Source organism: Hyperolius riggenbachi, chromosome 1, assembly GCF_040937935.1.
Source record: "Hyperolius riggenbachi isolate aHypRig1 chromosome 1, aHypRig1.pri, whole genome shotgun sequence".
NCBI lineage: Eukaryota > Metazoa > Chordata > Amphibia > Anura > Hyperoliidae > Hyperolius > Hyperolius riggenbachi.
Window position 1 is genome coordinate 240,190,477 of NC_090646.1, and position 25,241 is coordinate 240,215,717.

The 25,241-nt window shown below is 44.0% G+C and overlaps 2 protein-coding genes across 2 annotated transcripts in view; both read left to right on the plus strand.

Moving 5' to 3' along the window:
* Window positions 1–13,663, plus strand: part of LOC137504071 (alcohol dehydrogenase 1-like) — a 69,228-nt gene extending 55,565 nt beyond the window's left edge. The window contains exons 7-9 of the mRNA XM_068232031.1: window positions 2,690–2,825; window positions 4,013–4,151; window positions 13,122–13,663. Of these exons, the coding sequence (XP_068088132.1) occupies window positions 2,690–2,825; window positions 4,013–4,151; window positions 13,122–13,146 (300 nt within the window). The 3' untranslated portion in view covers window positions 13,147–13,663. The remainder of the gene's footprint in view (window positions 1–2,689; window positions 2,826–4,012; window positions 4,152–13,121) is intronic.
* A 3,621-nt stretch (window positions 13,664–17,284) lies between these two features.
* LOC137547346 (alcohol dehydrogenase 1-like) overlaps window positions 17,285–25,241 on the plus strand; it is a 44,830-nt gene continuing 36,873 nt past the window's right edge. Inside the window, exon 1 of the mRNA XM_068270851.1 lies at window positions 17,285–17,352. Coding sequence (XP_068126952.1) covers window positions 17,335–17,352 — 18 coding nt within the window. The 5' untranslated portion in view covers window positions 17,285–17,334. The remainder of the gene's footprint in view (window positions 17,353–25,241) is intronic.

The following is a 25,241-nucleotide window of genomic DNA, read 5'->3' on the forward strand; positions in this document are numbered from 1 at the left end:
ACAGGTGACTCCGCAGGCTCTGTCACTCACAGCAGACTGGACGGAAGAGGGAATCCCCGATCATTGCACAGGCGACTCTGCAGGCTGTCACTCACAGCACCGGATGCCTGCTCCACTTCGTAACACATTCTGGCCACCCACGTGCAGACAACATGGGATCCATAAAAGCTCCTGTCACGCTGTGCACCGATCATCTTTGGAGGCATGGATGGCATTCGATCCTGCAGGCCTGGGCATCAGTTCCTGACCACAACCTGCACCCCTGCTGTAAAGGTAAGCTGGACAGCCATTGTTTGTAGCAGGTTATTAATGCCTCAAGTTGTTGTGAAGTTGCTTAAACCTATTATTCAATTATTTGCTTTTATTCATGGAAAAAAGATTCACTATGCTTCCTGTTGATGATGATAAACACAGGTACATTAAGCTTGTACATGACAAAAGTTGAACCCAGAATTCTAGCACTGTGAAGAAAGAGTGCTAACTAGCAAACCAAAGTTGTTTAACCACTTGCCGACCGCGCACTCATAACGCGCGTTGGCAAAGTGGTAGCTGCAGGACCAGCGACGCACATCTGCGTCGCCGGCTGCAGGCTAATTATTCAGGAAACAGCCGCTCACGCGAGCGGCTGCCTCCTGTCAATTCACGGCGGGGGGCTCCGTGAATAGCCCGCGGGCTGCCGATCGCGGCTCGCAGGCTAAATGTAAACACAAGAGGAAATAATCCGCTTTGTTTACATTTTTACAACGCTGCTAACAGTAGCAGCGTTGTACTAGATCAGCAATCCCCGGCCAATCAGCGGCCGGGAATCGCTGTCACATAAGAGGCAGGAGCCTCTTAGAGGCTGCACAGGACAGATGCGTTCCTGTGCAGCCTCCGATCTCGGGGCAGGGAGGGAGAAGAGGGAGAGGAGGAATCCTGTGGCGGAGGGGGCTTTGAGGTGCCCCCCCCCACCACCACCCACACGCAGGCAGGAGCGATCAGACCCCCCCAGCACATCATCCCCCTAGTGGGGAAAAAAGGGGGGTGAGCTGGTCGCTCTGCCTGTTGTTTGATCTGTGCTGGGGGCTGTAGAGCCCACCCAGCACAGATCTTCTAAATCAGCGCTGGTCCTTAAGGGGGGGGGGGGGTAAAGGCTGAGTCCTGAAGTGGTTAAATACTGTTTGAACTGTACATTTCACAAAGTAAAACTAGAAGGAGCATCAGCTCCTGACCACAGACTGCATCCCTGCTGAAAGTGGAGGAGCTCCTGTTCCACTGTGTGCTCTGTGTCTCTGGAAACGTGTGATTACATGCCTTGCATCCTGCAGGCGCCGGAATCCGTTTTAGCTACTGCTGGCTATATATATTGGGGAGGGGGTTTATATGTGAGTCGACAAATTTTCCCTGGTTTTTGAGGGAAAAGGGGGTACCTCGGATTATATGCGGGTTGGCTTATATGCGAGTATATATGGTAATCTTGCAGGGATTGCATAAATCCATTGTCTGTAAGGTACAGCAGGGTGAAACCAAGAGACACAGTTTTTCTTTCTCCCACAAAAATATAAGACTTAGGTTTTAATTTACTAAGACCTTTGTGGTAAAAATGTAATGTTTGGTCATTTACATCATGTGGTAAAATATATCTTTACTGAGTATTCACTAAGAATTTCACACACGCTGTATTAATTTGGTAATTTACTGAAAAACTGAATAATTTGCAAAGATTTTTATCTCCCATAATATAAATTTTAAGTCATCATGCACTATTTTATTCAATATTTGATGGATTATTGCAGTAATACAGATTGTAAAATTGGGGAAATATGTTTTTATTAACTTTCTTATTTTCCTATGTATAATTAGTTTTCACCTTTTTTTCTGTTTCATTTCCCCCCTACTGTAACCCCCCAGTGGCTGTTTGTTATCTTACTGACAGCTTCAGGCTAGAGGCAAAATTCCAAAAATCTCACTTGTTTTACCCCATTCTCTATTTACCTCACAAGTTTAAAGGGTTCACAAACTTTTAAGCACAATTTGTTGGTCTTGAAAAGAATTTCAGCCAAAAATAAGAGGGAACCATGCATAGTATAAGCTATTTGATGAGGGTACTTTGAATACAGTGTACTCTGGGCTTTCAGAGTTAGCAGTATGTATTAGCAGATATCTATATTTAGGAATCAAAAAACAAACAAAAAAAAAACTTGTAGAAATTGTGCAGACAGTTTCAAAACATAATATTGAAGCAGAGTTAAAAATACACTTGTTTATTATTATTTTGGTTAGTTGACAGGTTAAACTGTAAATTCAGGAGTTGACATGAGGAGGGGGATAAATAATGAAAATCTACATCAAGCCCAGAGTGTAGTGAGAGGTTATACCCAGTAACCAGAGATGGATAAATCAAAACAGAACACCAGCTACCAAAGTTTTCTTCTATTTGTATTGCCTGTTGCATATCACCCAATGCATGCATCAACAGATTGCCTATACTTTTGACTGTTTACTGTAATTCATGCCAAAGGAAAATTATTATTTCAATATTGTGAAGAAAAACCTATGTGATCAAAATATGTGGTGTGATGTTGCTAGGATTGCATTACCACACTCGTTTTTTTGTTTGGTTATTACATGTTTTACAGCTGAATCCAATATAATATGGATGTAGAAAAAAAATGAATGTTGTTTTCTCATATTGTTGTTACATCTTTAGATGTCTGCATTTCTGTCTTCCTATCCTGGCTCGGGCGTTACAGTAATTATTGGAGCAGCTCCTTTGCTTTCACAACTCCCACTTAATCCATTACTGCTTCTAGGTGGCCGCACTTTGAAGGGTGCTATATTTGGAGGTAGGTTGAGTACGCTGCTGCCTGATTACTGAGGGAATTGCCTATCATCTGTGACATGCCTGTGCATGGGTGTAACACTACAGTTTCATCCAGGCTGCACAGAAATGTGGACAGAGGAGCACCCTATCAGTAATGTACCTACATAAACTGCTGAGAGCTATGCTTCATGTGCAAGCTGTTGTGTGATTGCATGCAAATCCCTCCTTATAGTGCACTGTGTATTTTGATCTAGCTTAGGTCTGTGCTCGCTTACCGAAGCATCGAAAGGAAAAAATGACTACCAATTATTGACTGAATTAAGATCCAGTACTACAGAAAACTTTGTGCTTGAGTATGACCATTTCTGATGTAGTAAACTTCTTTGCCTGGCCCCTTGGAGTTTACTATAAAGGGATTCTACTGTATTTGGGGCAGCACGGTGGCATAGTGGTCAGCAAAAAAGATTGTATGTTCTCTTGGTGTCTGCATGGGTTTCCTCTAGGCGCTTTGGTTTCCTCCCACGTCCCAAAAACATACAGATAAGTTAATTGGTTTCTCCCTAAAATTGACCCTAGACTACACTACACAATACATACATAGACATGTGACTATGGCAGGGATTAGATTGTGAGCCTCTCTGAGGGACAGTTAAGCGACAAGACAATATACTCTGTACAGCGCTGCGGAAGATGTATACTAAATACTGCATTTAAAAAAAAAAATTTGGACAGCAGCTGGTTTCCAATTTCATATCCATCTACCTTCTGCAGTACAAAGCAGTGGAGCCTCTCTCCTGCTGCCTTGCCACCCCCAGCAGCACCCACAGTGACCTCTCCCACCCCCCAAGCTGATTATTGTAATTCACCAGCTTACAGTTTACTTTTATCTGACAAAATTAATTAGCTGTTAAACTGTATTGAATTGAATGCATCAATTAAAACAGGGCTGAGAACTAACATGTCTAGAAAAAGTAGACCTAAAGCCTAGTACACACGCTCCATCATTCCCCAAGCCATTGTCCCTAGTGCTGTCATCCATCCTCCTTTCTTCATGGACAAACAGTATGTCACTTGACAGTGGAGCACTTTTTTGTTTAGTTTCAGACATATTTGGCACAGTAAATTCAGTTAGTAAATTATGTTGTGATTTTTTTTTTATATAACCATGTAACTTTATGTGTAACATATTTATGTTCAATTTATCCTTAGGTTTCAGAGGCAAAGATGGTGTTTCTCAACTTGTTTCAGATTTGATCTCAGAAAAGTTCAAAGTAGATGGCTTGATATCTCACAAACTGCCTTTTGATGAAATAAACAAAGGATTTGATCTACTGCGTAAAGGTGAAAGGTATGGCTCAATTGCTGGAGATAGAAAAAAAAAATTGAATGTGCTATGTGTTATATACAGGGAGTGCAGAATTATTAGGCAAATGAGTATTTTGACCACATCATCCTCTTTATGCATGTTGTCTTACTCCAAGCTGTATAGGCTCGAAAGCCTACTACCAATTAAGCATATTAGGTGATGTGCATCTCTGTAATGAGAAGGGGTGTGGTCTAATGACATCAACACCCTATATCAGGTGTGCATAATTATTAGGCAACTTCCTTTCTTTTGGCAAAATGGGTCAAAAGAAGGACTTCACAGGCTCAGAAAAGTAAAAAACAATGAGATATCTTGCAAAGGGATGCAGCGCTCTTAAAATTGCAAAGCTTCTGAAGCGTGATCATCGAACAATTAAGTGTTTCATTCAAAATAGTCAACAGGGTCGCAAGAAGCGTGTGGAAAAACTAAGGCGCAAAATAACTGCCCATGAACTGAGAAAAGTCAAGCGTGTGTCAGGCTTGGTGGTGTATTCTCCACAGTCAGCATGCAACACATAAGCTGACGTGAAGGAGGTACACACACCAGCACAAAGAATCAGGATATCCCCAGTTTAGTGGAGGAGAGGACTGACTCCAATAGGAGATTGTGGCGCACAGAGCCGGTGCAGATCCGAACAGCCACAAACAATGCTTTCGTGATAACGTCTCAGCGCAAGTAGCGCTGAGCGCATAAACCAGAACTGAGGAGATCAGGACAGGTAGACAGAATGAACGCTTGCTTGACTAGCCTCTACTTAGTGACAGCAAGCGTCCACAACAAGACAGACTGGAATGAGGCAGCCAATGCGTTTGCAGTGATGGCGTGCCTCACGAAGACAGGACAGGATAGTCAGGAAATAGCAGGATCAAGATAGATGAACGGAACACAGACAAAAATACAATAAGTATGTTTTCCTAGCGTATTACAATTACAGCTATCAATGAAACTATTTGTAACGTCTGACTAACATATGTATATATCGGCAATGAACCGATATATGACATAAGCAGGAACACTGACTAGGACTGGAACAATACAGGGAACAGGACTCAGAAGGATTCGCTATCTCTTCGCAGAGACGAACGCAATCCACAAACGGTAACAGAACAGGATTCAGAAGTATTCGTTATCTCTTCGCAGAGATGAACGCAATCCACAAACGGTAACAGAACAGGATTCAGAAGGATTCGTTATCTCTTCGCAGAGATGAACGCAATCCACAAACAGAACCAGGAGCAGGATAACTAACTCAGCACGGGTGATCACGATACGCACAAACTACCAAAACGTGCTGGAAAGCTGACTAACTGAACACAGGATATAAACAGTTCGTGTACGTATACATCAGCGACACTGATGTATCAACGTAACACGAATACAAGGAAAATAATAAACGTGCTGGTATGCATATATATTGGCAATGAACCAATATATGATGCAAGACCAGCAAAGTATCTTTAGAACAAGAAACATGATCTGGGGCTGAAGCAACAGCAAGACAGGCTTAAACTGAAGCTATGATAGCCCAAGGAGCCCTGCAGGAAGCAGATCTTTATACTGAGGTCATCCAATGGGAGCAGACATGCAGATTCCCACACAGGTGAATGATAATTAGTCACAAGCTGACAGCAGGAAAAAGCAGACAAAGCTATGCAGCTTGTATGGAAAGAGATCAGAACTGCCTGAGCTGCAGCACTACTACTGCCAGCAGTACCTGCTGCAGAAGCGATCATAACAGCGTGCAGCTGCCAAGATGCCACTTGCCACCAGTTTGGCCATATTTCAGAGCTGCAACATCACTGGAGTGTCCAAAAGCACAAGGTGTGCAATACTCAGAGACATGGCCAAGGTAAGAAAGGCTGAAACCACCACTGAACAAGACACACAATCTGAAACGTCAAGACTGGGCCAAGAAATATCTTAAGACTGATTTTTCTAAGGTTTTATGGACTGATGAAATGAGAGTGAGTCTTGATGGGCCAGATGGATGGGCCCGTGGCTGGATTGGTAAAGGGCAGAGAGCTCCAGTCCGACTCAGACACCAGCAAGGTGGAGGTGGAGTACTGGTTTGGGCTGGTTTCATCAAAGATGACCTTGTGGGGCCTTTTCGGGTTGAGGATGGAGTCAAGCTCAAGTCCCAGTCCTACTGCCAGTTTCTGGAAGACACCTTCTTCAAGCAGTGGTACAGGAAGAAGTCTGCATCCTTCAAGAAAAACATGATTTTTATGCAGGACAATGCTCTATCACACGCGTCCAAGTACTCCACAGCGTGGCTGGCAAGAAAGGGTATAAAAGAAGAAAAACTAATGACATGGCCTCCTTGTTCACCTGATCTGAACCCCAACCTGTGGTCCATCTTAAAATGTGAGATTTACAAGGAGGGAAAACAGTACACCTCTCTGAACAGTGTCTGGGAGGCTGTGGTTGCTGCTGCACGCAATGTTGATGGTGAACAGATCAAAATACTGACAGAATCCATGGATGGCAGGCTTTTGAGTGTCCTTGCAAAGAAAGGTGGCTATATTGGTCACTGATTTGTTTTTGTTTTGTTTTTGAATGTCAGAAATGTATATTTGTGAATGTTGAGATGTTATATTGGTTTCACTGGTAAAAATAAATAATTGAAATGGGTATATATTTGTTTTTTGTTAAGTTGCCTAATAATTATGCACAGTAATAGTCACCTGCACACACAGATATCCCCCTAAAATAGCCAAAACTAAAAACAAACTAAAAACTGCTTTCAAAAATATTCAGCTTTGATATTAATGAGTTTTTTGGATTCATTGAGAACATGGTTGTTGTTCAATAATAAAATTATTCCTCAAAAATACCACTTGCCTAATAATTCTGCACTCCCTGTAGAAGACCACTTACAGGCCCGGTTCACACTAGCAATTGAGTGGCAAACTGATCTCAGATTACCGGTCGATCAGATCTGTTTTCACTCCGTTGCCACTCAGCTGCTTCCATTCTGTTTCCCCACATCCCGACCCCCATCCCCAAAGTGGATTTTGCGCCCTAGAACTAGTGTGAAGAAACATTCCATTTACTCGTTGCCCCCCAATGCAGTGCAGGGCTTCAGCTTCCATTCCACTGGGCTCAGCGGGCCAGAAAAATTGCTGCAGAACCAAATTTGCGGTCCATTCAGCGGATCCATAGGTTAACATTGGATCCGTTCGCATCCCCTAGGATCCGTTCCAATCTGGGAATCGACTGTTTTTTAATGCAAAAGTTTGAACTGGCCCATGGACGGCAGGCGCATCCTGCAGAGCTCACACCAACCACTGTTAGCAGAATCAAACGTGCTGCCAGTGCTAACCACATACAATCAGACTAGGATGTATTACAAAGAAAGTCTCGCTGCCAGGGGCGTAGCAATAGGGGGTGTAGAGGTAGCCACTGCATAGGGGCCCTTGGGCCAGAGGGGCCCCAAAGGGCCCTCCCTCAACTACAGTATTAGCTCTCTATTGGTCCTATGCTGGTAGTGGTAGTAATCACTTCTATAGATACTTTGAATAGTAGTGATCACTAACAATCGTTTCCCCATCCCCTTCTTGCTCCTCTGACACTGTGGTTGTCCTTGGCAGGTTTTGGTGCACCGTATCAATTGTTATGTATAGAGTGCTTGGGGGGCCCCATGTAAAACTAGGATCGGGGCCCACAGCTCCTTAGCTACACCACTGCTCGCTGCAGGTGCTGATATGCTAATGCAAATGCAAATGCACACCCACATATTCATTCATCATGTAACAATTCTCATTATGATGGGATATGACTTAGGTGAGGTTTGCAAGCATTTGATGCATAGCGAACCATTAAAAAAAAAAAATTAGTCCGGGTTTGTTTCATTAACCAAGCCTTTGTAATTAGGGATCAGCTTGTATATTGAAATTTTTATTTTTGCCCGACTTGAAATGTTACAAAAATATAATGGAGTTTCCACAGGATAAACTGTTAATGAAAATAAGAACTTTCTCGAAAATGTGTTTTCTCATGCCCATTTACTTCAATCCATTTCATGAAAATGTGTTTTCTCATGCTGAAATATTTTAGCAAATACTCTCATTTGTTTTAAAATGTGACCTTTTCCTGAAAATTGAGAAATGAAAACTGCCATGTTTGCTCATCGTTCTTTGTAACACTTTCTGAAAGTCAGGCACATTGGGCATTATGTTTTTATCGGATCCTGCTTAAAGAGACTCTGTAACTTAAAAAAAAAAAAAACCTATGTGGGACACTTACCTCAGGGTCCCAATGAGGCTTCCCTGACCTCTGAAGACAGCAGGAATCCAGCGCTACAACCCCCCCCCCCTATCCTCCCCCCCAATCCTCCTCCAAAAGCTTGAAGAGCTAAGATTTATTTACCTCTCCGGGATCCAGAGCAGGGGCAGTAGCTGCTCTTCCTTCGGGTAAGTTGTATCGATCGTATCCGCATTACTGTGCAGGTGCAAAGGACTCGCGCCTGTGCAGTGGAGCGGATCCAATCGGGTTCGGCTATTTCCGCCTTAACCGGAACAGAAAGCTGCTAGTGCACCTGTGCAAGATCACATTAGGTAGATATTTACCTCGCTACACTTTGGGGGACCCGTGCAGTAGGACATAGAAGGACGAGGAAGCCACATTAGGATCTAGAGGCTTCCCCCTCCCAGGGTAAGTATCCCCCAGAGGGAGTTTTTTCCATTACAGATCCTCTTTAATTTACATACCTGTAATATGTAGGATTGAAGTAAAGTTGGGACACATCTGCCAGTTGAACTTTTCTGATCTGGTGACTATTTAATATTTAACCACTTGCCGACCGCCCCCAGCCGATGGGCGGCGGCAAAGACTGGGCCCAAACGACCGCAATACGCCCATCGGCGGGGGCGGCTGCGGGAGTGGCTATGCGGCGATCGCGTCATTCGTGACGCGATCAGCCGCCGGGGACTGGCTCCGCCCACCGCTCGTAGTAACCCGCCGGCCGTTCGGAAGCGCCGGCGGGTTACTAGCACCCGGATCGCCGCATGTACATAGTATAATAGGCTTTGTAATGTATACAAAGCCTATTATACTGGCTACCTCCTGCCCTGGTGGTCCCAGTGTCCGAGGGACCACCAGGGCAGGCTGCAGCCACCCTAGTCTGCACCAAAGCACACTGATTTCCCCCCCCTGCCCCCTGATCGCCCACAGCACCCCTCAGACCCCCCCCCTGCCCACCCCCCAGACCACTGTTTGCACCCAGTCACCCCCCTAATCACCCATCAATCACTCCCTGTCACTATCTGTCAACGCTATTTTTTTTTATCCCCCCCCCCTGCCCACTGCCCCCTCCTGATCACCCCCCACCCCTCAGATTCACCCCCTGTCACTGCCACCCATCAATCAGCCCCTAACTTACCCCTTGCGGGCAATCTGATCACCCACCCACACCAATAGATCGCCCGCAGATCCAACATCAGATCACCTCCCAAGTGCAGTGTTTACATCTCTTCTCTCCTCTAAACACCCACTAATTACCCATCAATCACCCCCTATCACCACCTGTCACGGTTACCCATCAGATTAGACCCTAATCTGCCCCTTGCGGGCACCCAATCACCCGCCCACACCTCAGAACGTCCTCAGACCCCAGCCCTGATCACCTCGCTAGTGCATTGCTTGCATCTATTTCCCCCCTCTAATCACACCTTGAGACACCCATCAATCACCTCCTGTCACCCCCTAGCACACCTACCCATCAGATCAGGCCCTAACTTGCCCCGTGTGGGCTCCTGATCACTCGGCCAAACCCTCAGATCCCCCTCAGACCCCCTTCCGATCACCTCCCCAGTGCATTGATTGCATCTATTTTCCCCTCTAACCGCCCCCTGAGACACCCATCAATCACCTCCTGTCACCCCCCTAGCACTCCTATCCATCAGATCAGGCCCAAAACATCCTGTCATCTAAGAGGCCACCCTGCTTATGACCGGTTCCACAAAATTTGCCCCCTCATAGACCACCTGTCATCAAAATTTGCAGATGCTTATACCCCTGATCAGTCATTTTGAGAAATTTGGTTTCCAGACTACTCACAGTTTTGGGCCCGTAAAATGCCAGGGCAGTATAGGAACCCCACAAGTGACCCCATTTTAGAAAGAAGACACCCCAAGGTATTCTGTTAGGTGTATGATGAGTTCATAGAAGATTTTATTTTTTGTCAAAAGTTAGCGGAAATTGGATTTTTATTGTTTTTTTCACAAAGTGTCATTTTTCACTAACTTGTGACAAAAAATAAAATCTTCTATGAACTCACCATACCCCTAACGGAATACCTTGGGGTGTCTTCTTTCTAAAATGGGGTCACTTGTGGGGTTCCTATACTGCCCTGGCATTTTAGGGGCCCTAAACCGTGAGGAGTAGTCTAGAAAACAAATGCCTCAAAATGACCTGTGAATAGGACGTTAGGCCCCTTAGCGCACCTAGGTTGCAAAAAAGTGTCACACATGTGGTATCGCCGTACTCAGAAGAAGTAGTATATTGTGTTTTGGGGTGTATTTTTACACATACCCATGCTGGGTGGGAGAAATATCTCTGTAAAAGGACAATTGTGTGTAAAAAAAAATCAAACAATTGTCATTTACAGAGATGTTTCTCCCACCCAGCATGGGTATGTGTAAAAATACACCCCAAAACACATTATACTACTTCTCCTGAGTACGGCGGTACCACATGTGTGGCACTTTTTTGCACCCTAAGTGCGCTAAGAGGCCCAAAGTCCAATGAGTACCTTTAGGATTTCACAGGTCATTTTGCGACATTTGGTTTCAAGACTACTCCTCACGGTTTAGGGCCCCTAAAATGCCAGGGCAGTATAGGAACCCCACAAATGACCCTATTTTAGAAAGAAGACACCCCAAGGTATTCCGTTAGGAGTATGGTGAGTTCATAGAAGATTTTATTTTTTGTCACAAGTTAGCGGAAAATGACACTTTGTGAAAAAAACAATTAAAATCAATTTCCGCTAACTTGTGACAAAAAAAAAAAAATCTTCTATGAACTCACCATCCTCCTAACGGAATACCTTGGGGTGTCTTCTTTCTAAAATGGGGTAATTTGTGGGGTTCCTATACTGTCCTGGCATTTTAGGGGCCCTAAAGCGTGAGGAGTAGTCTTGAAACGAAATTTCTCAAAATGACCTGTGAAATCCAAAGGTACTCATTGAACTTTGGGCCCCTTAGCGCAGTTAGGGTGCAAAAAAGTGCCACACATGTGATATCGCCGTACTCAGGAGAAGTAGTATAATGTGTTTTGGGGTGTATTTTTCCACATACCCATGCTGAGTGGGAGAAATATCTCTATAAATAGACAATTGTGTGTAAAAAAAAATAAAACAATTGTCATTTACGGAGATATTTCTCCCACCCAGCATGGGTATGTGTAAAAATACACCCCAAAACACATTATAATACTTCTCCTGAGTACGGCAATACCACATGTGTGGCACTTTTTTGCAGCCTAACTGCGCTAAGGGGCCAAAAGTCCAATGAGCATCTTTAGGCTTTACAGGGGTGCTTACAATTAGGCACCCTCCAAAATGCCAGGACAGTGAACACACCCCACAAATGACCCCATTTTGGAAAGTAGACACTTCAAGGTATTCAGAGAGGAGCATAGTGAGTCCGTGGCAGATTTCATTTTTTTTGTCGCAAGTTAGAAGAAATGGAAACTTTTTTTTTTCTTTTTTTTGTCAGAAAGTGTCATTTTCTGCTAACTTGTGACAAAAAATAAAATCTTCTATGAACTCACCATGCCTCTCACTGAATACTTTGGGATGTCTTCTTTCCAAAATGAGGTCATTTGGGGGGTATTTGTACTATCCTGGAATTTTAGCCCCTCATGAAACCTGACAGGTGCGCAGAAAAGTCAGAGATGCTTGAAAATGGGAAAATTCACTTTTGGCACCATAGTTTGTAAACGCTATAACTTTTACCCAATCCAATAAATATACACTGAATGGTTTTTTTTTAATCAAAGACATGTAGCAGAATAACTTTCGCGCTCAAATGTATAGGAAATTTTACTTTATTTGAAAAATGTCAGCACAGCAAGTTAAAAAAGTCATTTTTTTGCCAAAATTCATGTCTTTTTTGATGAATATAATAAAAACTAAAACTCGCAGCAGCAATCAAATAGCAGCAAAAGAAAGCTGTATTAGTGACAAGAAAAGGAGGTAAAATTCATTTAGGTGGTAGGTTGTATGACCGAGCAATAAACCGTGAAAGCTGCAGTGGTCTGAATGGAGAAAAAGGCTCTGGTCCTTAAGGGGCGAAAAGACTGTGGTCCTCAAGTGGTTAAAAGAAATTCAACTGGAACAGCACTTTCACCCAAAATTCCCCCCAAAACTGAAAGTGAAGGCTCAGCTTATAAAAGTTAAAAGGGGTATTGTCTATTGCCACACCCAAATGCAATGAACCAAAAAAAAGCAACAGACCAAGCAAATTCATAAAATTATGAGGAACCCAATTTCAAGAAGCAAGAGATTTACAGGTAGCAGCTTCAGTCACTCAGAAGTAAAGGCAATAATATGATATGATGGTGGTGGGTGGGCGGGTATCTCAGGAAGATGGGGTTTAGCAACAAAGCAATGGGGACTGGTAAGACTTCCTGTAAAAATGCCCTATTCAAGAAAATCTCTTTTTTTTTAACAATAATCTTTTTGTTAAGATTAAAGGCACAAACAGAATAAGACAAAATCTGAAATATAGGCAGAGTCATAATCGTAAACAGGATGTGTATACTCGCACATAATGCAATATATATAGGGGATACATCGCCAAATGTAAAAATTCAAATAAAGAAGAACATATAGTAAGCTTTGCGATCGTTGATCAACCCTGTAGAGTCGATAGGCTACGATTTCATTATTTAATGTATTGTGTTTAAACTACAGAAGGTAGTTAAACATCATCTTATTATTTTCTCTTGCAGCATACGCACAGTTCTTCATTTTTAATTTCCTTTGGATTCAAGCAGAACCTTCTCTTATGACGAACATGGTGCTTATGGGTCTGGTTTACCAACATGGACATTTTACCTCTGTGTACAAGAAATAACATAAAACCCTGATACAAGAGTGGGTACTACACACAGGGTGAACTTTCATTATGTAAATAATGAATAGATGCTTATTTCAGAAAGTTGTGGACACATCAGCCTCATCTAAACTCCACAGTGGATACTGATCCTGATATCTACCTACTTGGAGGATGTAAAGAGAACCTGCCATGAGAAGAATATATGTCACTCACTGACAACTCTCTTCTATAGTACCATCGTGTTGCGTACAATGCTAATCATTTGATGTTTGATTCTAAAGGAGAAGATCTACATTTAGGGATGTTCATTTTTTTAAAAGGGAAATTGTGTAGAAGCACATCATCTGTTTTACAATGTGATAGATTAGCATGTTAGCCAGATCACATGATCATGTGTTTCCTGTATATATTAAAACATAAAGTTGTTGCAACATATTTATGGTGGCCATGCATGAGTCAATATTTCTGATATACTAGATCACTTTAATTCAATCTGTCAATATTAAACTCCTATGTCAGTAACAAACTCCTTTCAATCGGATGTTGGGAAATATAAAAACACTTGATTCCTTAGAAGCTTGATCTAACCAATGTTTTTTTTTTTTTTTTTTTTTTTTTTTTTTAATTCCAAGTCAATTAAAACCTTGGCAACACATCATGAATTGTGTGAAATTCTTCTTGTATGTGTTGAGTTGCACTCACAAGTTATTATTTTATTATGTTGCTTATGAGTATCTAACCCTGGAATCCCATTCAGCGGTGGCTCCACTGTCAGATTTTTGTAGGGGCTCAAAAGGGGCACAATGGCAGGCAGGCAGGGTTCAATGGGGGTGGAGTTTCAAAGGATCGTATCACACAAATACTAAATAATAATAATAATAATAGGATGCAGGCAGCTACATGACACATTCCCCAGCTTCTACAGCAAGTAAAAATAAAAACCTAGCTGTGTGCCTCCTCCAGCTGGGGGAGAAACAGCAGAAAGAGCAGGAGATGTGATTATTATTATTATTGATTTATAAAGCGCCATCATATTTCGTGGCGCTGTGATCAGAGTCATGCACTTTTACTTTAGTTCAGCAGCAGAGCAGTGCACAGCACCCAGTGACAGGCCATCTTTGCGGCAGTATGCTGTGCATTCTGCTCTACAAAAAAAGTGCATTGACATGATCACATCTCCTGCTCTGTCTGCTGTTTCTTGCCCCATATTACATTATGCTGATTACCTGCTCCCTGTGGGAGAACGAGGAAGACGGAGGAAGCTGCAGCTGCACCCACATTCCCTGACTATTGGCCCACGCACCCTGTCCTTACTGACTGACTCTCTGAGCTCTGACCTTTCCTTCAAGCATTCACCTGCAGTTCAAAACACCACATTATTTTTAGTTCAGGCTGACTGTCCAAGCATCGGCAGCATCGCTGTGAATAACTGAGCCTGAGGGGTGTGCGATGGCTGATGAGGACAGAGGGCTGGATGTGAAGAGTGGCTGCCTGCCTACCTCGGGAGAGAAGTACACAGGGTGACCCAGGCTTTCTGGAGAAGTCTCTGCACCCACACACAGACTGCTGCCTGTGTTTCTGCTCAGAAAGGACGACCACGAGTGAAGCTCATGCTGATGGACGTGTGGGGGGTGGACTGGCTCAGCTGCCTCTCCATTTTCATTGGCAGCAGAGACACCCGAGGCTGTTGCTGATTGGAGGGAGCTAAGGGAGGGACAGAGGAGGACTCCTGGCTAAGCCGCCCGGGTGATCAGCAACTTGCTAAAGCAAAACTGCATGTGCGCATTGAGGATCGCTTGGGAAATTGAACATTTTATATGAACGCTTGGCAACCCTGCCAGGGGGGGCTTTAGGGGGGCTGACAACTTCTCAGCTGGGGCTTGAGCCTGGGTAAGCCCAAGTGTAGCGCCACCACTGGTCTTATTTTGATTTTCAATGTTAAAAATCTAGGTTTAAAGTCATTACTGTTTCAGGCACCTGCAGACATTTTTAATAATAATTCAAATCTCATACAGGCAAATCTTGAAGTTTTCATCATTTCTGTTGCCTGCGTTCTGAAGTGTTTTGCATAGCCACACAGGAGTTTTAAGACCTTTAATAGGCTATTAGTGAGAGTTATGTTGCAGTCTGACTTCACATATGCAGATAAATTGTAACTTGGAGCTCTGGATACTTAACCCTTACAGTGAGAAAAATAAAATAAGGGGACACTGACGAACCAAAAATAAGGGAACACTGACAAACCAAAAATAAGGGAACACTGATGAACCAAAAATAGGGGGAACACTGATGAACCAGGCTTAAATCCAAGATAGGGCAAGACCCTCTGTGCCTGAAGATGGGTCAGTGGTCGAAGATTATGGACTTTGTTTTAGCAAAGTCTATAGTAGTTGGATATATTGTGGTGGCCTAGTCTGTGTATTCTGCTGGTAACTGAGCAATACACAGGTTATGCCTGGATGGTTATGCTCCAGCAATGGAAACGAAGGATGGTAAATGAGATGAAAATAATTCTGAGTTAGTGCACACTTTTCCTTTAAGTTTATGCAAATTTATGTAGCTTGAAAATTAACCAATCAAATGCTGCTGCTTTGGCAACTGATTGGTCCATTCAAGCTGAAAGCATTTGCCTAAATATAGTATAAGGTTCTGCATCAACTTGGTAGTGTGCGATGTCCTTGTGAGCTATGGATAAGCATTGTATATAGCTTTCCAGATATGGTAGAGAAACATATTGGAAGCCAGGACAGTTTATTAAAATCTGGGTAACCAAAATGGGTCTCTGGGTAGGGAGCAGGTTGAGGCCCTCACTATAAAGTACTGTAACAAGTAAACAGGCTCACTTATTACCTAAAAGCCATAAAGAGTTACATGCAACAAATAAAGTACAGTATGTCAAAGTTCAAGAGCTTTAAGTAACATTCCTGCTTTCAAATGTTCCTAAAATGTATTCACTGTTTCAGTTTCCTAAATAGTATATCCCAACTTTAACTTACTGACTGACTTCTGTGATTACTATTGGCTTAACTCCCTGCTGGGGGGGGTAGTGGGGTAGTTGCCGGAATGGTTATACACAAAGGCTATTTTTGTGTGTGTGTGTTACATGGGGGGGGGGGGGGGGGAGTCATAAAAAATACTTGCTGGGGAGCCCTCTGACTTCTAGTTATGCTCCTGTATAAGATGCACAATGAATACTACATAGACACGATTTGTAGAACTATAACTATAGCTGTGCAGGAATACGGGAGGAGGACGAATAGGCTGGATGCCAGAAATATAACAATGGTTAAATGTAACCTGTCTCCCAAACTAATTTTTGACACTAACCTCCTTTATACTAACCCTACCCTGAAATTACTTTAATAATTAGGGCAGGTGTAGATGACAAAATGCAAACATGTCAAAGTAAGGCAACTCTATCCCACGAAAAATAATAATAATAATAATGGTCCCATAAAGCAAACTTATTTTTCTAGAAAACAATGTTTGCACAACAGAATCTAAATTTGCCTCTCTAAAATAGCCGGTCAGTCAGTCAAAAAATAAAATATATTTAAGGCAGGGAACACACTTGACTTTCAGTTTTCCGCGCGCGTTTTTCTGCATACTTTTTCTGCACACTAAGTGTGTTTCCATGCAGGAAAACACGCAAGTTTTTTTTACAGCAGCTGATGTAATTGATACAGAAAACTGTCAAAATGTGCAGAATCAGGATGCAGAATGTCAGTTTTTTTTCTGCGCGCGAACAACACAGTAAGTGTGCACTAGCACGTTGATTAACATGAGTTCTCAGTTTTTCTGTGCAGAAAACGCCCACGAAAACAGTCAAGTGTGTTCCCTGCCTGATGCTTAACATGAAATGTATAATTTTGTTTAATATTATGGTACATTGATAATCATAAAGAAGGTGCCATATGTACAGGGTATTTGCTTCCTCAGTAAGCGTTTTAGCAATAAGCCAATACATCCTTTTCAGAGATATTAGAGTCTGAACAATCATTTACATGGACTGGGCGTGGCCAATGTATTACTTCCTTATACAGGAAAGCTATATAGCTCCTCTGCATAACACACACACACTGTTTGTGGAAAAGACATCTTTCAAGATGGAGACAACTGGAAAAGTAAGAAAATGTTGTTGTTGTTATTATTATGTGGGTGATTTAAGTACATAATAAAGGTAGAATTTTGGACACTGGTCTATTGTACCACTGTGGGGTACATTACAGGGTCTGCTGTGACATAGGAGTGCTGTGTGCTATGAAGGCCAGCATTTTCTGCTGTGAATGCAAAGATAGCACCATAATGTATATGCAAAAGGTGTGTTCATTGTTTTAAAATTGAGGGCAGTTGACACAGCAGGCAAAAATCAGTGGCTTAGCCTCAAAGCACATTCTTTTCTGCACATACAAGTGTGCTTCCTGCTCCATTTGTTAAGCAATATGTGAATTGGGAGGCAGAAAGAAAATATAGGGTGAAGGTATAAGTTATATTAAGACTTTTAAGGGGCTATTCCGTGGAAAAAGCCAACAATGGAGGTAGCTGGCCAAGCTCCCGTGTCTTTTTATATTGGCCTCCTAACTATTTGTCTTCGCTTTTTGAGGTATTTTAACTTTAATCTTAAAACAGCATTGGTGGTAGTTTTTATGAACTCTGTGTTGCTTAGCTGTCCTGCTTATCCTGTAGCTTTGGTGTGCATATAGAGGAAGAATACGTGATCAAATGTCAAATGGTCAATTGCCTCTTTATACAATGCTCCTTTTTGCCACCTTGATACTTCTTATACATGTCCTGAGGTACTTTCAGACAAAGGCTTCCAGCCATGTAGTGGTGAGAACAGGAAAATGTGCATTTTGTTTATCAACATAGTGGTTGAAATAGTAGAATGCTGAAGGATGAAGGAAACCTGTGACAAAAAGGCAAAAAGATAAGGAGTATTGCTTAATCTTTGGCACCAGCTAGAAGTATTTAATATAGCTTAGTCATTATATGACTTTGTGCTTCACACAACCTTATCGGAAAGAGTAAGGTCAGTGCAAGCACTCAGGACACTATAAGCAGATTAGTGAAGAAGAGCAAGCTGATGGCAACTTAGAAATATGTTCCCTTATCATAAAGTCCAGTTAAAAGAAAAATATTTTTTTAAAATATAACTGGACTCCCCACCCAGATCAATAATGCAGTTATAGCCTACTATTACTATTTTTGTCTACCTGCAGTGAAGTGAGAATCCCCCAGCTGCTTGTTGTTTATAACCAGGCTCTTTGCATTCCAATTTTGCCGCAATTTGCGTTGTGACTCCCATTCAACAGAGTGAGAATCACAATACAATCGCCCCCAATGCACTGCATGCAGTGCATTTGCAATTTACACAAATGGAAAATACTGCTGTGAGAATGATCACATAGGGATACATTAGCAGCAGCTCTTGATGTTATGTTAATGTGTGACTCAATAAACAAAAATGCAGTTCCCAACAGACCCCCTATATACATTAAATAAAGTTCAAGTAAACCAGAGATGCTGACAAGGAAAGATTTGATACTTACACAGGGTTTCCTCCAGCCCCATAAGCAACGCTGAGTCCATCGCCACCCTCTCGCGTCCCTCCATCCAACCACAATCAACCCTGGTAACTGGCTCAGTCCAGTCAGTCAGGGTAAATATCAAATCTTTCCTTGTTGTCAGCATCTTTGGTACAATTTAAAGAAAACTTGTGAGTTTATTCAAATAAAAAAAAGACCTCAGGAGCAGGAAGCCTCCGAATCCTAATAAGGCTTCTCCCATCCTCATTGGTGAGTCCGCTCCAGTGCTGGTAGCCCAGAACAATTACAAACAATAACCGTGCCAGTGCAGGCACACTAGCGGATTTCCTCTCAGGCTGCCTATGCAGTAGAGTGGTCTGGATAAGGCTCAGCTATTTCCACTGGAGCCTGATCAGTGAGCTGTTAGAGTAGAGCATAGCAACAGCAGACAGCTGATTGAAGGTTCCTGAGAGCGCACGCAAACACACTGGATGAAGCATACCTGCAGGAGAGAGGAAGCAAGAGCGGTTTCTATTGCTCCTCTCTCAAGCATATTAGGACACTGTGTTGAAACTTTATCGAATAACGGCATATTCTCAGGCACATGGTTTCTCCTGTTTATCGATGCTGACACCACACTACATCTATGGCCCCGTTTGCACAGTACTTTTGGGGATGGGGGGGGGGTTAAGGACATTTATGCTCCTACATTTTTTTACTGTCGTTCTGACAGTAACCTCAGCTTTGATAGCTGTCCTCTAAAGCAGGGGTCCCCAACCTTTTTAAGCCCGGGGCCCACTATCCCAACCAAACTTTTCTCTGGGGCCCCCCCGGGGGGGGGGGGGCGTGGTTAGTGGCAGTGGCAGCCCCCCTCTTTTCCCTGATTTTGAGTGTAGTATATAGGTAAGTAGGTAACTAGGTATAGTTGCCCCCAGTATAGGTAGCTAACACAGTTGCCCCTCTATAAGGACTATAGTTGCCTCAGTATAGTTAGTTAGGTAGGTAGTATAGTTACCCCAATATAGTTAGTATAGTTACCCCAGTATAGCTAGTACAGTTAGCCCAGTGTAGCAAGTACAGTTACCACAGTATAGCAAGTACAGTTAGCCCAGTATAGCAAGTACAGTTAGCCCAGTATAGCAAGTACAGTTAGTCCAGTATGGCAAGTACAGTTAGCCCAGTATGGCAAGTATAGTTACCCCAATATAGTTACCCCAGTATAGCAAGTACAGTTAGCCCAGTATACCAAGTACAGTTAGCCCAGTATGGCAAGTATAGTTACCCCAATATAGTTACCCAGTATAGCAAGTACAGTTAGCCCAGTGTAGCCAGTACAGTTAGCCCAGTGTAGCCAGTACAGTTAGCCCAGTGTAGCCAGTAGAGTTAGCCCAGTGTAGCCAGTACAGTTAGCCCAGTGTAGCAAGTACAGTTACCACAGTATAGCAAGTACAGTTAGCCCAGTATACCTAGTACAGTTATCCCAGTATAGCAAGTACAGTTTGCCCAGTATAGCAAGTACAGTTATCCCAGTGTAGCAAGTACAGTTATCCCAGTGTAGCAAGTACAGTTAGCCCAGTATAGCAAGTACAGTTAGCCCAGTGTAGCCAGTACAGTCAGCCCAGTGTAGCCAGTACAGTTAGCCCAGTGTAGCCAGTACAGTTAGCCCAGTGTAGCCAGTACAGTTAGCCCAGTATAGCAAATACAGTAAGCCCAGTATAGCAAGTACAGTTAGCCCAGTGTAGCCAGTACAGTTAGCCCAGTGTAGCCAGTACAGTTAGCCCAGTATAGCAAGTATAGTTACCCCAGTGTAGCCAGTACAGTTAGCCCAGTGTAGCAAGTACAGTTAGCCCAGTATAGCAAGTATAGTTACCCCAGTGTAGCCAGTACAGTTAGCCCAGTGTAGCAAGTACAGTTAGCCCAGTATAGCAAGTACAGTTAGCCCAGTGTAGCAAGTACAGTAAGCCCAGTGTAGCCAGTACAGTTAGCCCAATGTAGCCAGTACAGTTAGCCCAGTGTAGCCAGTACAGTTAGCCCAGTGTAGCCAGTAGAGTTAGCCCAGTGTAGCCAGTACACTTAGCCCAGTGTAGCAAGTACAGTTACCACAGTATAGCAAGTACAGTTAGCCCAGTATACCTAGTACAGTTAGCCCAGTATAGCAAGTACAGTTTGCCCAGTATAGCAAGTACAGTTATCCCAGTGTAGCAAGTACAGTTATCCCAGTGTAGCAAGTACAGTTAGCCCAGTATAGCAAGTACAGTTAGCCCAGTGTAGCCAGTACAGTTAGCCCAGTGTAGCCAGTACAGTTAGCCCAGTGTAGCCAGTACAGTTAGCCCAGTGTAGCCAGTACAGTTAGCCCAGTATAGCAAGTACAGTTAGCCCAGTGTAGCAAGTACAGTAAGCCCAGTATAGCAAGTACAGTTAGCCCAGTGTAGCCAGTACAGTTAGCCCAGTGTAGCCAGTACAGTTAGCCCAGTGTAGCCAGTACAGTTAGCCCAGTATAGCAAGTATAGTTACCCCAGTGTAGCCAGTACAGTTAGCCCAGTGTCGCAAGTACAGTTAGCCCAGTATAGCAAGTATAGTTACCCCAGTGTAGCCAGTACAGTTAGCCCAGTGTAGCAAGTACAGTTAGCCCAGTATAGCAAGTACAGTTAGCCCAGTGTAGCAAGTACAGTAAGCCCAGTGTAGCCAGTACAGTTAGCCCAATGTAGCCAGTACAGTTAGCCCAGTGTAGCCAGTACAGTTAGCCCAGTGTAGCCAGTAGTTACCCCAGTATAGCTGCCCCAGTGTAGCTAACAGAGGTGCCCTCTCCACCCCGTGGCCGCCGCTCCTGTTACCTTATGAGCGGGCGTTCCTTCCTTATATTCCGCCAGCCGCGGCTCTCCTCTTCACAGCATGTTGTATTACAGCAGCGCTTCCTGTGCGGCTGCTCTAAGGAGGGAAGGAGGCGGAGCAGCAGCTTCCTGTAGCGGCGATGCGCATCACCGTTACCATGGGAACCGCTGTTCCTGGCTCCCTTGGCTCCTTACAGCAGCCGCGCAGGAAGCGCTGCTGTAATACAACATGCTGTGAAGAGGAGAGCCGTGGCTGGCGGAATATAAGGAAGGAAGCAGCCGCCCGCTCATAAGGTAACAGGAGAGGCGGCCGCGGGGGGAGAGGGAGAAGCCGCGGCCCCCCAGAAATCTGCCCAAGGACCCCCAGGGGGCCGCGGCCCCCAGGTTGGGGACCCATGCTCTAAAGGATGCCTGACTTGCGAAAACGCTATCTAAGGTAAGCACACAGATATGATCATGCTGAATCACTCCTTGACAAATCTAAAGTAACATTTTCAGACAGGAAGAGACAGACTTTCCATGATGTTCCCTCCTATCAAGGCTGGGCCGAGGCAGAGGGGAGAGAGGCTTCAGCCTCAGGGCGCAGTGTAGGAGGGGGGCGTACAACTCACTCAGCTATCATTCCCCTATTGTGTTTGAAGCAGAGAGAAATAAGAAAAGGGGATACATGGCAGTGACTGCAAGCCAGATAACTAGAGATTAAGGTGTTGGGGGCCCTGGGGCGCCTCTTAGTCTAATAGCAATCAGTGTGTGACAGCTGGGGTGGGATGGATGGAGGGGCGCACTTTGGTGTCTCAGGCCTCGGTGCTGGAGGACCTTGTCCCGGCTCTGCCTCCTATCACCCTACCACCCTCCCTATACTCCTCCTTGCCCCATTCCTGCCTGCGACAAGATTATGTACTTTGATAATAGTACAACCATTATATAGTTTCCATCCTTTATTATTGTGCTCCAGTGCTCTCCATTGTAGCAGGTCCACTATAGTACTCTTATTGTACTTTAAGTTCTTACATTTACAGATTATTGGCAACTCTGCTATACTATTAGCTTACCCTGCTACTGGATGAAGCACAAACACTTATACTATTAAAAAATAAATGGTTAATGCTTGCCCTGTGCTTTTTTAAGTTTTTACACCCTCCACTCTCTGTTAAAGCACACCTGAAGTGTTAGGGATATGGAGGCTGCCATATTTATTTCCTTTTAAACAGTGCGCTTTACCTGGCTGTCCTGCTGATCATATACCTCTTTTTTTTAGCCATAGACCCTGAACAAGCATGCAGCTGTGTTTCTGACTGGATTAGCCACATGCTTATATCAGGTGTGCGATTCAGACACTACCGCAGCCAAGCAGGACTAAATAACTGGTATTGTTCAAATGGAAATAAATAGGGCAGCCTCCATATGCCTCTCACTTCAAGGGTACTTTAATTGCCTTGTTTTTTTCTCTCGCTCTGCTACTTTGCTCTCTTTATCTCTGTGACACTTAAATGTCTCTCAGTATCTCTCTTTGTCATATCTCTCCTTGCCTCTTTGCCCTCTCTAGCACTGACACTTTACTCTCACCTTTATGACCTTGCACACTTTTCATGTGAACTTTGCCCTGCCTGTGTATTTCTCACTTTGCTCTCTCTCTCCAGTGATCCTTCTTTCTCTGATACCTTGCTGGAGCTCTCTATACCACTTTGCTCTCTGTTTGCAAATGTATTCTTTCTGCCCACCACATTCATAGCTACAAGTACAGCTCTTTCCTCTACCACTTAGCCCCCCCTCCCTCCAGGACTTGCCATTAAGGCCAAGGGGGAAATTGCCCCAGGGCCCCTGACCGCTGCTGGGCCCCCCAGGAAGTCACCCTCCTGAGTCCTCGTGGCTCCTGCATGTTGTGTGGCTGTATTGTAATAACTAACCTGTCCTGCCATGCTGCTCTGTCAATGCTCCATCTTCATCCCCACGACCTGCCTCTTCTCCATGATCCACTTGGTACAGTTTATTTATGCATAACATGCACCACATGGAGAAGAGGCAGACAGCATGGCTGAAGATGGAGCATGGGTGGAGCAGTGTGCTGGGACAGGTGCAGTGTGCTGGGACAAGTGAGTTATTACAATGCAGCCACACATCCTGCAGGGCCCTGTGGAGCAGTCGGCGGGGAGACCATTGGAGCGGGAAGGGGGGGCAGGGGGAGGGAGCCAGCTTGGGTGCCCTGGGAGCTGCCTCTGCTGGGGGGAGGGGCTACAGAGGGCCCAGGTTACCTTTGCTCCAGGGCTCCATCTTGTTTAAAGTGCCCACCATCAATTATTTTATGCAGTCTTGCCTGCAGCTATGTACTGTCTGTTTTCCAGTCTACCTTCTGCCCCAAAACTCCCACACATCTGCTGCTTTGTGTCTTACTGCTACTATTCTTTTTCCATTTCACCACTTTGTTCTCTCAGCAGTCAGTCTCACAGGAGGATTGTTGGAGGGTGCTGAGTTTTGTAATGTATATTCTAGGCATTGAAATGGAAGGATCATGGCCAAGGTCAAAATGCCTGTTTCAAGGAGACAGAGAGGAACAGATTTCCATTACATTTCAGAATGAAATCTATTGGAAATCTCTTAAAAATCGATCTAAAGGCATTACTGCACCATTAGATCCAATGCAACTCTATGGGCCATCAATCTGCTTGGCAGCAGCAGATCGACCTGGATTTTCCATCCTGTCAGATACCGTATATACTCGGATACAAGTCGACCTTGTGTAAAAGTCGACCCCAATATTTGACCCTCTTAAGCTGGATTTTTTTATTTACTCAAGTACAAGTCTACCCAGGAAAGTTAAAAACTGCACTTGGGCACCAGGATGTCTCAGCGTGGTCACTGTGACCCCTCTGTGTGGCCCCTGTGTCCGCTAGGCTGTGTGGCCCCTCTAGCTTTGTGGCCCCAGTGTCCCCTTGGCTGTGTGGCCCCTGTAGCTATGTGGCCCATGTCCCCCTGGCTGTGTGTCCCCTAGCTGTGTGTCCCCTGTTTTACAGGAGCTGCAGCAGCCGGTAACAGTAAAAAAGGGCGCAGGAGGCTAGTGGACAAATCGGGCGCCGCCATTCACTCCCATAATAAATATCGTTTAATGGGCGCCCGATAGGAAAAAATGGCGCCGGAGAAAAATAACGTTTTAAAAGCGGCGCCCGGAGACTTAATGTTGTATTACTGCTTCTCATGATTACACATTATTTAATGATTTATACATTTTTTAATATTATTTTTAAACGAAAAACAGTACAATATTTTTTTCAAACATTATTTTTAAACGAAAAACAGTACAATTTTTTTTTTTACATTATTTTTAAACGAAAAAACCGCACAATATGTTTTTGAAACGTTATTAATGCTTATCACAGGGGGGTCTTAGGTTTAGGCACCAACAGGGGGGTCTTGGGTTTAGGCACCAACAGGGGGGGTCTTAGGTTTAGGCACCAACAGGGGGGTCTTAGGTTTAGGCACCAACAGGGGGGTATTAGGTTTAGGCACCAACAGGGGGGTCTTAGGTTTAGGCACCAACAGGGGGTCTTAGGTTTAGGCACCAACAGGGGGGTCTTAGGTTACGCACCAACAGGGGGTCTTAGGTTTAGGCACCAACAGGGGGGGTCTTAGGTTTAGGCACCAACAGGGGTCTTAGGTTTA